The following is a 14,019-nucleotide window of genomic DNA, read 5'->3' as shown; positions in this document are numbered from 1 at the left end:
GTGGCCCGCGAACTAAAATATATTATTTGTCTTTTTTATCGGACAATTTTCGCAAAAAATCTATATGGGTTTAAAATACTTTTCTTTCGTTAAAAAATCCTAATTTCTTCGTTTCTGTGAAATTTAACATACCAACGGTGCAAAAAAAAATTTTTTTCTAGGGTTTCGCATCCAAGAAAATATTTATTCAAATACAAAATTAATCCTGTGTGTTGCTTAAAAATCTACTTCTTATTTTAATTTGTAATTTAGTATGTTTGTTTTGTACAATTTGATAAAAATCTGACAGTAATATTTAATGTTCCTTCAAACATAAAAGAGTCCTATAGAAAATTTTGATAAAGTTACGGCCCATCATTTGACTGGTGTTTTAATTGCGGCCCCCGGCCTCATGTAAGTTGGATACCCCTGGTCTATACCATACATATTTATTTAATTGGTAAAAAATTTGCTATTTTGTGTATTGGTTACGCCCCTTTGTTTATGTTTCCTTTTACAATTGACAATGAAGGAATTATTGGTCATATTAATTAATAATTATTATCAATATAATCTAAATAAATCTTGTTCCAGGAATCTCAGTAGGTTCTCATAAGACTGACTTTATATAAAGTGATTTTATTCAAAAAATAATATTTGTTAAAAAATGCAATTCACATTATTAAATTTATTAATGTCAATTCTCTCAAAATGAGTGTTTAGGCATCTTTACAAACTTTAAGATGTTAAGGTGAAATAAATTTTTACTTTATTTTCCGAAAATTTTATTATAATGTAAGAAAACTGTTAATACTTTTTAGACAGGAATGATATTTATATTTGAAAGCAACATTTTATAGGATAAAATTAATTTGCTCGCCAATGACAAGCAAGAGAGTGGAAATTTCATAATTGTTTTTGGATTCTTAATTTTAATGGTTACATAATTTATAATGAACTTTAAGAAACTATACTATTGTATACAATGTTTTCACCAATTGTTTCATCAAATTCAATAAACAAGAAATCGATCCTTTAGTATTGATTAACAGTGAGAATTTTTACTGCTATCAATAAATACAAACACAAAAATATGCCATTCTATAACTAATAACATCTCGTCAAAAAAAAATCTCTACTTCGTTTGAAAAGTTTCAACAAAACTCCTTTTTTAAATGTTTTATGGTATAATTAAAAAAATTGATAATATAAAATAAATATGTACATTCAATTTACAAAAAATACTTTAGGATTTAAAAATGTGAGGTAGAATTCAAACGTAGACAATTACTTTCATTAAACTCATATTTCAATTAGTATTTACTTTTTAAGAAAATTATAATAAAGTTGAAAATTATATAGCATTAGAAACAATACTCACTTGCAAAAAGCGTATTAAATATGAAAACACCAGCCTATTTAACTCAGGTAGATTTTTCACGATTTGAACAGCAGCATCTGGATCATTGCAGTAAGTGATACATTCTTCGTAATATTCTGCAGGAATCAGGGGTTCAAATAGTTCTCTGTACCACTGTTTCAACAAAGATGCTGGAACATGTGGATCGTCACACTCGATTAATTCCCACTGGTCAATCTTCATTTTCATGGAATTGATTTCATCAATATCACCAGGTACTCTATGAGAGGAATTTTTTTTACATAATCATAAAAATGCAACATCAAAAAACCAAAATATTCTCAAAAATAATTACAGGAATTAGTAATTTAAGAAAAATAGAGTGCAATTAAAATCAGTGACACAAAGTATGAATAATATTTTTGCATTTTCATGCTCGCGTAAAAAAACAAAACAATGTGTAACATGAAATAATGCTTCTAAATACAGAAAAGATATTTTTTGACATACAAAATGTATATAATTCAAATTTCACATAATAAATAGAAGAATTAAAAAAAATTTAAAGTTTGTTAATGTTTAAATGTTACTTAAAAATAAATTCATTTGAAAATAAATTCATTTTTTCAGAAAGAGCTAAACTTAATTGAAGTTTAACATACAAAAATGTTTAATTCATAAAGTATGTATATTGAGAAAATGTCAAGTAATTTAAGTAATACATTGAAATATATAAATATAAATCTAGAATTATATGGCAAAATTCTGAAAAAAAATTTACAATGTTCAACATAAAAATATGCACCAAATATGATATTTCTTTTAAATTTGTCTCTAGGAAAGGCTGTATTAAATTCTACACAAATTTCATGAAGAAAAACTTTAAATTACATAACTTTTGAAAAGACAATTTAAAGTTTGTAAACCTTTTTTTGAATATTTCAGAATGCAAACGTTAAGAGCAAAATGAAAACTTAATGTAGTAGCTTACATATTTATATATCAGTAAAAAATAGTTATAGAAAAAAGATTGTTTTCGCAAAAAATTGTGACAGTAATGAAAATTCATTAAATTCCTAATCCTTCAAAACCACATTCTATTTGGATATTGCAAATATATTTTTGAATCATGAAGTATACAAATAATTAAAAAGACATAATTCTAACATTGCATAAGAAAAATGTTCAATGATAAATTTCATATAATGGTTTTTAAATGTGTTAGTACTAAATGGGGGAGTTAAGATATTGCATAACAAAATATTTGTCAACCTGTAGTTAAATTCATATATAAGCACAATTTCTTTTGTCATTTTAAACCTTTTTTGAAAAAAAAAGAAAGAAAAACTAAGAAACTAATTTTGTGATTTTTATTATTTCAACCTGTTTTTCAATAGTTAATAATAATGCATTTCTTTTCCATTTCCATAATGCACTTATTAAACGGAATGAAATGTGGTAATATAATTAAATGTAGAAAAATAGCATTAAAAATTGTTTTTAAAAGGTCACGAACCATGGGATAAACAGAATAGTGCATGGAGTTTACCCACACATTGCACATTAAATTTGTCTAAAATACACTAATTTTCAGCAAGTCATGGGTTTGAAACAGTGCATATCTCAACTCAAACTGAAGTCCAAGATGTCTTTGCTAAAAAATGCAAATATCTACACGTATCTTTCCTATTAGCTCAAAAATAGAAAATACAATAGGGCAACCATTTTCTTGTATTTGATAATTGAAAAGAAAGAATTTGCTTTCAATTGATAGATGACACAGGATCAAATAATTTAAATTTTGAATATTAGGTACCTGAATATTCCTTCAGTATGGGCACCATCTAATTGAAGTACGGCTTCAGACAAGGTAGTCTGAACCCATGGGAGAGAGTAATTTGGGAATCTTTTCTTTTGCAAATCCATCACTTCATCAAGGCTGTTACCAAACATTGAGGGGCGAAATATTTGCACCTGAAAGTAAATATTTTATTGTAAAACAAACGAAAATATTAATTACAATGCACAACTCTGAATCATGGTGGTTTAGGACTGTGTGTCCCAAACTTATGACTTTTGTGTACCCCTTTTAAATTCTTCGTAACGCTGTGTACCACTGATAAAAAAAATGAATGTATTTTTAACAATAAAAAAATTGCACAAAAGTTAAAAATCACAACTGGCTGTTGACACCACTAAATATTAACTCTGCAAAAAATATCCAATTAGAAAAATACGTAATCGTAAACTTTCATGGCTAGCTTGTTTTTTATTAAGTTTTTTTTTAAATTTTCGTTTGTTGCAAGATATTTCGCATGAGAACGCGCACCCCCTCTAAACTGTTCCTGTATCACACTTTGGGAAACACTGGCTTAGGGGATAGAGCGCTCTCCTTCCAATCAAGTGAACTGCGTTCGAATCCCAGCAATGGCTGGTTGATTCAATTTCTGCATCCTGCTTGCACTGACCACAATGCTGATGTAAAATGTCTTCATGGGCTAGACTAACAGTGGGAGGTTTTCCTCTCCATATAATGCAAATGCGGGTTAGTTTCATGAAAAAGTCTTCCACGAAGGCAAAATTTCTCCAAATACATGATCAAAATACAAAATTGAGTAAATACAAAAGTGAGAACAGAGAATAGAATTCTTTATTAAGAAATAGAATTCTAATTTTCCAAAAAATTTTATACAGGCCTTATCACATATACTTATTACTAATAAAAAAAAAAGTATCGCCTATTACGTAGCATTTTTAATACATTTTTATTTTGAACTGCATAGTTAGACATAGCTAAGATATAAAAAGTCTTATAAGAACTGAGTGTAAGCATTAAAAAAATTCTTATGAATATAATTACTAGTAAGTAAAAAATAAGTGTTTGAAAGAAATAAAATTGATCAAACTTTTACTTTCTTTCAATGGAATGGATACATTTGATAGTTAATGAAATTAGATAAAATGTAAGCATTTCAATCAAAATATTCTAATAAATTATTAAATCAACTTTAAGAATCTTATTGAAAATAGTTAACAAAATATGATGTCCTACTCTAGACTGTTCTATTTCCTCAACAGTAGGTTTTCTTGAACTCCTGGCAGCTCCCTTGTGGGATATTTGCTCTAATCTTTTACCACATACTAATGCATAGTGGCTAATTTTTAACTGCAAATAAAAAAAAAACATATGTAAATATAATTTTGTGTAAAGATAAAGAAAATAAAATTTACACTGATATCAGTTTATACTATTAAAATTTCACTTTTCAAATTCACAGAACATTTCAATTCAAAATTAGTTCTTTAATTAATAATCAAGTAAATTATTGAAAAATGATAAAAATTTGTTTTAATAACTTGTAACAATGAAAAGAATTACAAAATGTTAATATTTTAAGACCCTTCTGTAAATTGAAAAATTATACTCATGTTTAATCAAAATGCCAAATGAAAATTAAAGCAGTTAACCATAACATAATTACTATATTTATTATATTAAGCATTGTTAATTTTAATTTTGAATTCTTCTTTTTACCTAGTGTATCCATGCCGTTTTTTTAGAATCAACCATTTTATATAATCAAATGTGATCAGAACGAATGCGATTTTACTAAGTGGCAGGCATTGTAAACAGATCAAAACTTTTATTAAATAAATTGTACCTTTGGAGTATTGAGTATCCTACTTACTATGTAAATAAAGTAGATAAAGGTGCTTTCTCTTTATAATTATTAGAAAAGTGTAAGAAATGACTTAAAAAATAAAATTATTTCATTTATTGTTGAAAATTATTTTACCATTTACAATAATAATCAATTTAAATTTCTAATTCAGTTGATGTATATTTGAAATGTAATTTTTCCTTAAAGGGTGATTAATCATGCCTGGGGTTATTACTCCTTGCTCTCTCTTTTCCCAAAAGTGGAAGGGATAATTCCCAAATGTGTAAAATTATAAAAACTCTATTTTTGTAAGTTAAAAACCAAATAACGTTGAAAATGTATTCTATGTGTTTTTTAACAATGAAGAAGCATTATTGTTTGTTGAAAATCTAATTTTAACAGCATTATTTGTAATTTACATTCTAAAATCAAGTGAATTTTAGGTTTAAAGATTTTAAAAGAGTCTAACATGTTAAGAAATTATGCAAAAAATTATATTAATGTATAATAAATGTTTAAAAAAAATTAAGAATTTTTAAAATAAAACAATTTTGCTGAGCATGTAGTGAGCAAAAGTTAGAATATAATTTTAATAAAAAGTATTCAACATAATAATTAAGAAAAAAAAATCGGATATTTTATGTAGAGAATTAAAATATTTTTACTGTTTTTTTTGTAGTTTATAGGTTACTTATATATTCTTTGGTATAAGTTATCAGTTGGCGACAATGATCACACCGAGCAATACATACCGAGCATAAATTCTAATAAAATAACATTAAAATAATCAAAAAAATTTTTTTCATTCTAAGCAATTTAAAATTAATGGGAATTTCCAGGCAAGCCTATGGGGAAAAAGACAAAAATACTAACATTTTTATTTATATATTTATATATTACGATAATTTAACAATACTTCTTTTTTTTTTAAAAAAAAAGAAGCAGCTTACATCTGGAGGATCTAAACTGCTGCTCTGATGCTTTTTAATATATCCTTCTAGATAAGGTTGAAACTTCATTGATGGTGGAAAGAAAGTCAAGCATACAGCCATCAGTTCCCAGCCCAAAACAAGACTTTCTCTGCAGGAAAAGTAAAACACTTAATTTTTGTTATGGTTATCATTAAAAATTGTTGTACATCACAAAATTTAAAAAAGGATAATAAAATTTGTAATCCTTACAATCTTAGTGAAACTTCATTGATGCTAGTTTACATTTTTAACAATATTTAATAATGTTATTTGGAATCAAATGATTAAAAAGATCTAAAAAGCTTGTAGCAAATATATTTTAATGATATTTCAAACAAATAGAGAGTGATTTTCTGAAATTGAAGATAATTTAAGAATTAAATGATTTAAAAATTCAAATGGTTTGTAAAACAAAATTTTTCAAACTTACAGAGTTATAATTCTTTTATTGTAACTTAGTATCATAATCTTCCCAGACTTATTATTATAACAAGTTGATATAAAATATGATATTTATTGTTATATGCATGGAAATATTGTGACCCCTCTTATTTTTTCTCTTTAAGTCTGAGGACACAAATTTATTAGCTTCATACGTAGAGAAAAATAGGGGAGTCTCCTAGTTGAAATAGTATCTCCTGATTATGATACGAATAAGAAATTATAGCAGCACTATTAACAGTTAAAGTACAATAAGTTTAAAGATTCAAATAATAATAAGGAAAAAAAATAATTAGATGCTCCATTTGTTAGATTGTCATAATACTTGCTAAGAAATTACATTTCAATACTTAACTTTTGATACAAAATAATAATGATACAAATATTTAATTAATAGTTTGATAAAATCTTTGAACTTAATTTGTACATCTACCTATATTCAATATTACTTAATATTTCAATATATTACTTAAAATTTTATTCCTTACTTAATTCAACCTTATTTTACAAATTAAAAGGGATTTAATGAGATAATGCAGACAAACATTTTATTATTTTATGCAATATGTTGCTCAAAAGGAGTTAAAGTTTCAGGTAAAATTGCTTAAAAATATAAATGAAGAAAATAATATAATTAACAACAAAATAATAATAAAATAAATAAAAACCTGGTAAAAATTCATGTCAGAAGCAGATAAAATTATAGGAATTCATATTCTTCAAAAATTTTCCCCTTAAGTAATCAAAGCACTGATAAATAATATTAGAAAGGGATGAACAGCACCAGTTTTATGTTTCTCAAATCTAAAGGGAGAGGAATAATAAATAAACTTTTAAAAAAAACAATAATTAAATAATAAAGACAAATAAATAAAATAAAGTATGAAAAATAAATAACAAGTTAACTTGGGAGTAATTTCTTTTGCATCAATTTAATTCACTGAATGTCAGTGGGATATAAAATTGTCTAATATTTAATAATTAAGACACTAAACAGAAAGAAAAAATTAATTTGATCAAACCCAAGAACAAAATGTTTAAATAAATGCACACAAGAAAAGAATTTTGAGAAAAAAAAAATATCAAAAATCTCTAGAAGAAGAAGTAGAATTACTTTAAGTTATGGTAAATGAGAATTGATAAATATTATGATATGTACTATATCTATAAATGCCATAGATTTTAAAAATTTTATAAAATGATTGCACAAGTTGAAAAGGATGGGGAAGAATTAAAAGTCATATTTTGGGCCATCTACAAGAAAAGTATATTAAAACTAAGTTATCACATGGAAAAGACAGAACAAAAATACATAATTAAGTATAAAAATAAAATAATTCATCATGGATAGAATTAAATTACAAATTGTTTATCTATTCTTTGCTTCTATGTATTTTTAATTATTTTTCTACTGTTTTGTACACCAAGCTTAGAAAAACAATATCAAATGAAAGGTATTAAATGGTTGAACATTTTATTATTAATAAAGATAAATGTTAGTACTGTTCAAAAGTATTTACAGTGCATTAAGAATCAATAAAATACATAAGGTATGCTTCTATTCTGACAAAACCTTTAATAAAATTGTAACAAAAAAAGTATGATAAATATATAATAAAATATTTTGAACAATATATTTCAAAAGGACATTTTAGATAAGAATTAAATTTTATATGAGGAGTAATTGGTACTGTTTTTCTCACTTTGAAGTAGTAAACGATAGAAAATTAATAAATAAAAATGTAAAACAAAAAATGAAATAAATAAATGATTGTTACGTTAATTTTATACTTCTATAATAGTAGGTAAATAAGTTTCAAATATATCTCATAATTCTCCAAATTTTGTTATACAGCCGGATCATGGAAGAACCGCAAAGAAAATTATAAACTCTCAGAAAATTAGTGGTTGACTGTACCAATATATGTTTTAAACATGATGAACAATGCAGAAATTAGCAACACTGATAAATAATTATAAAACAAAGAAATAAATTAATACAAAATTAAGACCTTTTAGGATTTTCTGTTGTTTGCCTACAAATCTGAATATAAAGTTCATCTCTCAAAGCAGGTTTGCTCCATCCTCTCGTAGCAATATCCAGAACCACAGCTTCATAAGTTTGACCAGATTTGGTTTTGTGATCCAACATATATGTCTGGATTTGTTTGAAAATTTCACATGCATCACGTTTCAGAGACTTGTCAGTAGTGGTTATCATAGGTTTTCTAATAGGATCCTAAACAATAATTTAAAAAATTTGTGCAAATTTTTTTTAAAATCAAGTTTAAATTAAGTTAACAAATCTACATGCATAACAAATTAAACACAATTTTTAATCTCAGACAACAGGACAATTTTATTAACAGTTTTAAAAGTTAAGTGATAACTTTAGACAAGCTTGAATAAATGAGTGATTAATTTTTGTCTAATTTGGAATTTTAGTACCAAGAGATGACGTTACAGTACCACCTGACTTTGCTTTTGAATTTAAATAATTATATGGTAGGATAATAATTATAATAATATTTAAAAAACATTTTCTTTAAAAAAATATTTAGAATTTTTTCTTCTTTTTAAATATTGTAATGTTTGGATTCAGTGGAAAATATCATATTCCTAATGACATTCAAATCTAAGAACAAAATGTACATAAGACAGAGGGCCTATCTTGAAAAAAAAAGCTACTACAGCCCTTTAAAATAATACATTCTAAATGATACTTCAAATTTTAAATTTAGGTGAAAAATTTGAGCATCTTGACCAAGATCTTAAAGAGAAAACTTTCTGGGAAAAAATCCTTTTAAAACATAACATTGATAATCACAATTTCAATTTAAAGGGTAAAGTTTACCTTAGACCAAGAAAGCATATCTTGAAGAGAGAATTTTTTACGAAAAATCCCTTTTGTATGTCGATTTAAATTATCTTCCGCATATTTCTGTATATCACCTTTAGTGGAGCATTCTCCTTCCTGTAACAAAAACCACACAAATAAATATGACATTGTAACAAACAAATCAAGAAATATTTATTTAAAAAATCATAACAGTTATTACCTCTGATTCTTCAACATCATTGTATTCGACCAACTCGTCTGATTTGTCCCCATATGAATCATAATAGGAAGGTAAACATGGTTGTTGATTTGAATCATGAACAGAATAAATAGACGAAGAAGAGATAAGGTCTTCTGCTTCTCTTTCTTTTGGATAATTAGGCCCTGGATAGAAAAATAAAAAATATATTTAAAAAGATTAAATATTTAACAATAATAAAGCACTAAAGATAATGAATTCATCCTAAAAAAGAGTCACAGCAGCTCTGGAATTTTGAGTGTTCGCATCTAAACGAGTTAATACAAGTTTGAATCCAAGCCGTTCATGGTTGATTGAAATTCTGCTCCCGGCTTGCACCGACCTCAAAACGTAAAATATCCTCCATGGTAGACAGATCATGGGTTAGAGTCCCCTTGCTGTCAGGCTAACAATGGAAGGTTTTTGTGGTTTTACTTTCTATGTAAAGCAAATAAAGTTTAGTTCCATCAAAAAAAGTTCTTCACAAAGGCTAGTTTGCCCCTATTCTCAACCCATTCCCTTATCTTCTGTGTTGGGTTTAAAATTACAAGGCTACGGAGTTGAACATTAGTAGTCATAAATTCATAAAACTGGGTCGGCTGTTCAACAACAGTTATAAAATAAAATAAAGGTTAGTTCCATCAAAAAAAGGTTTCCACAAAGGCTAGTTAGCCCCAATTCTTGATCCAGGAGTTCCCTGTTTTCTGGGTTGGGTTCAAAATTACAAGGTTATGGAGTTGAACATTTATAGTTGAAAACTCAGAATTGAGTTTTTCAACACTGGTTGTAAAATAAAATCAACCCCCCCCCAAAAAAAAAGCGTACAGTAGAGAGTTTTTATGGATCACTTTGTTATGACATAACTAAGCTTTCAATAAAAAAAAATCTTAAATGACTAATATTTTCCAATGAAGCCCCATTTTTTTATTGCAACAATCATAAGAATGTAACAGAGATTATTTGCATTTTATGATTTACTCATGTCTCGCTTGCAGGTCATTATCCCAGATGCACACTGTACAATTACTGAAATTACACAACTATACTATTAAACTATAATAATATTTACTTAAAAAAGTCAAGAAACTAACCAGAAACTTGAGCATTTGATTTGCTTTTAGGATAAGATGATGGATGAAGTATGGGAGAATAGTAGTGTTCACTATCATCTACAAATATGTAATTATCAAGGTATTCTAAGGATGAAGAATCATGACGGCTCATTCCTTCATCATCAGCAAAATGATCATCGTCGTCTCTTTGCCCATCTGAATCATCATCACTTTGGGAAAATGAATCTTTGTCATCACCAAAATCAGTTAGATTTCCTAGAAAAAACAGAAGTCTGTGATAATTCTAGAAGATTTATGAAGTTATAAACGATTATTTAAAAAAAATGAAGACCCCAGATGCTACAGGATTTGTGACTTTCATTTGTATTGAAGATTTTAATCAACTTTTGAAAAATTTTATGAAAAAAATTGATTAGATCAGATTCTAATTAAGAGAACAAATTAACATTTAACTTTTCTTAAATTCACATTACGTTTGAATAGTTAAAAAAGTAAAATATATACACATGCAGGCAGTTAACTAATCTCAGGGACCTTGTTACCAAAAAAACAGTCGAAGTGGTTCGAATTTTTTTTAATATTTTAACTTTTTTTTTTGTGTGTGTGTGAAGCAATATATTGAATAGTTTGAAATAAAATAAAAATAATAAAAAAATTTCAAAAGCATAATGTATAATTGTATTTCTTAGCCAGTGTATTTACCTGTGCTTGTATACTATACTTCTGGCCTACATTTATTTTTAGAAAATATTTATAATTCATAACATACTGTCCCCTAGAAATTTTGTAGACTCTTATACACATACCTGTCACCCTCAATAACTTTCAATGCAATGATTATATTTCTCTGTACTAAGTTTTAATCTTAATGGTTCCCAAGACAGACTTTAAATGAGATAATAAAAATTTAAATGGACTTATAAATTAAGTTAAAAAATCAGACACAAAAAAAATATAATGGCGTTTACTAATCATAATTTTTTTTATTTTAACAGAGTTTTAAGCCTCAAAATAAAGGGAGTAGCTGTAATGCAAAAAATATAGTTCAAATGAAAAAAAAAGATCAAAATTTATTAGTGAAAAAAAATTTTTTTATAACTTTTTAATTAAGGACAAATTTTGTTTGTTTTATGTACAAGGTATGCAAATAGTTTAAATAAACGTACCTAAAACTCCAATGAATGCTGTTCAATAGTTACACAGCAGCAAATTTTCAAAAAAAGTTTTATTTTTAAATTTTTATTTCTTGGGTACTAATCAGCCAACTTTGTACAGTTTGGACTAAGTGATTTAAAATCAATTAATTAATATGAAATAAAAAATTTTATACCTAACATGGCAAAGTAGCTTTTTATCATTTTATTATTTTTTTTACTTAGATTTATTTATTCAAATAAAAAATAAAAAATTTGATTTGCATAAATAATTCCTGAGATGAGGAAATATGGAAAAATAAAATTAACATATATTGGTCAAAAACCTTCTCCCATCCTCTTGACTAAATTAATAGTGATCATATTTTCTGACTAAATTTACTAATTTAGTCACGCGATCATATTTTCTGATTAAAAATTACATGAACAAATATTATTTGCTTAATAACAATGAATATGCTAACTAATTAAAAATCAAGATTTATTTTAAAATACCTGAGAGTCTAGCTTGTTCCATCAAATATTGTTGCAATGGTGATAAATAATTTTCCCCTTGATAACAACAAGGCATATTAAAATCAGGGGTCGTACACAAAACAGTGTGGTCATTTTGACATGCATAAATATGCTTGCAAGAATTATAATATCTCTGACGAGACAGCATTCCCTCTCCTCTGAAACTTCCACTTTTATACTCAGGAGAAATTTTACACTTCGGCTGAACAGACTGGGGCATGATCAGCTCAGGCACGTACCTTGGCTCTTTCCTTTGCATGTTACGAGTATTGTAAGAATGTAGAGGTAAATCAAGAGAGTGTTGCTGCTGTTTGTAACCCGACATATTATGATCCGTATATTTAGTCAGAGGGACATGGAGATTGCTTTTGCTTCGATTAAAAGACTGCAAATTCTCCAAAGGCATGAGGGGACTTTGAGGACTCGAGGTGCTGCTTTCGGCTTTCCGACAGCTGTTGATATCCGATTTATGAGAGCCTTTAACAAACCACTGTTTTCGACTAGCGAGGGGTGTGCCAACAGCCTCGGGAGGATAAGTAGTGTTGTTCTCAATCATGTAGCTGGCTGTTTGCTTAATTTGATCCAAACCGAATGACAATGAATTTTTGGAAAGCACTTTCCGATAGTGTTGTGGAGTAGACCTTCTTTTTGGTTCATTGCTGTTGCTGAAATTCATGCAACTTTTACCGAGACAAAGTTGCTGAGATGCATGCCGGTGTGTGTTGGGTGCAGCAGAGTCTAAACTGTGCTGTTTAGGAGTACTACGAGGAGGCGCTTGCCAGCACTCGAACGAATGTTGCTTCCACACTGGAATGATGTTCCCAAGCATCGGTCTCTGTATAGTATGCCCAGATCTTGATGCATTGCTGAACTCAAGATTTGGGCACCTATCACTCCACTGTTTTGATTCTTGCCAAGAAATTCTAGGTTGTATGATATTTTGATCTTGAAAATAAGGTGAATCTACACTTTCAGCAGAACAAAATTCCAATTTCCTAGTAAAAGAATAAGAAATGAGTATTATATAGTTCAAATTTTTTTCTAAAAAGACCAACATAAAACTCATACAAAACATGAAATGCACATAATCCCACATCTATGCCTTGTCGAGGATGAACTACACACCGAGAACTGCATTATTATATAATAAGAGCTTCTAAAATTAATTATTTCACAGTTTTTATCCACAAACAGTTAAATGTTTTAAAACAGGAATTTTTTGTGATTTATAGATTACCGGAAGGTTTTCTATAAACTGTTTCTATAAACTGTTCTATTCACTGTTTCCGGAGACTTCCGGAAACAGTTTCTTATTGTTGTTTCGCTTACATCATTATTCCAAGCACTGGAAAGTAGCCTCATGGCTTTAAGTACATCAACTTTGAAAGAAATATTGTTTTCAAGATCGTTTATCATTTTTCTGACAAGCCTTTTACGATAAGACTGTTTAAAGCACTATATGATACCCTGGTCCATCGGCTGCAACTTTGCTGTTGTGTTTGGCGGGAGAAACTGCAAGTTTACTGCTTTCAAATTAGGTAGATCACTATGCGCTGTGCCTTAATCCATAAAGAGTATCACTTTTCTTTTTTTTAGCGAAGAATTTCCGATCCAATTTTCCTACATAGTCTTCAAATAAAAGTGATGTCATCCAAGACTCTTTGTTAGACTTGTAATCCAAAGGATACGTTTTTACATTCTTGAAACATCGGGGATTTCGGTATTTTCATATAAACAACAACTCCCACCACCAGCAACCTGACCTTGAACTTTAAATCTTGAATCC

The 14,019-nt window shown here is 27.7% G+C and overlaps 1 protein-coding gene across 1 annotated transcript in view; it reads right to left on the bottom strand.

The window, feature by feature from the left end:
* The window catches only part of LOC107447446 (rho GTPase-activating protein 39), a 34,515-nt gene that overhangs the window by 12,093 nt on the left and 8,403 nt on the right, over positions 1-14,019 (bottom strand). The window contains exons 7-15 of the mRNA XM_016062367.3: positions 12,213-13,228; positions 10,582-10,818; positions 9,473-9,636; positions 9,268-9,387; positions 8,426-8,652; positions 5,952-6,081; positions 4,392-4,505; positions 3,156-3,313; positions 1,361-1,619 (exon numbers count right to left, since the gene is read on the bottom strand). Coding sequence (XP_015917853.1) covers positions 1,361-1,619; positions 3,156-3,313; positions 4,392-4,505; positions 5,952-6,081; positions 8,426-8,652; positions 9,268-9,387; positions 9,473-9,636; positions 10,582-10,818; positions 12,213-13,228 — 2,425 coding nt within the window. The remainder of the gene's footprint in view (positions 1-1,360; positions 1,620-3,155; positions 3,314-4,391; positions 4,506-5,951; positions 6,082-8,425; positions 8,653-9,267; positions 9,388-9,472; positions 9,637-10,581; positions 10,819-12,212; positions 13,229-14,019) is intronic.

Source organism: Parasteatoda tepidariorum, chromosome 4 (assembly GCF_043381705.1).
Source record: "Parasteatoda tepidariorum isolate YZ-2023 chromosome 4, CAS_Ptep_4.0, whole genome shotgun sequence".
Lineage (NCBI taxonomy): Eukaryota > Metazoa > Arthropoda > Arachnida > Araneae > Theridiidae > Parasteatoda > Parasteatoda tepidariorum.
The sequence above is the reverse complement of the archived record's forward strand: the minus strand, read 5'-3'. Positions and strand labels throughout refer to the sequence as shown.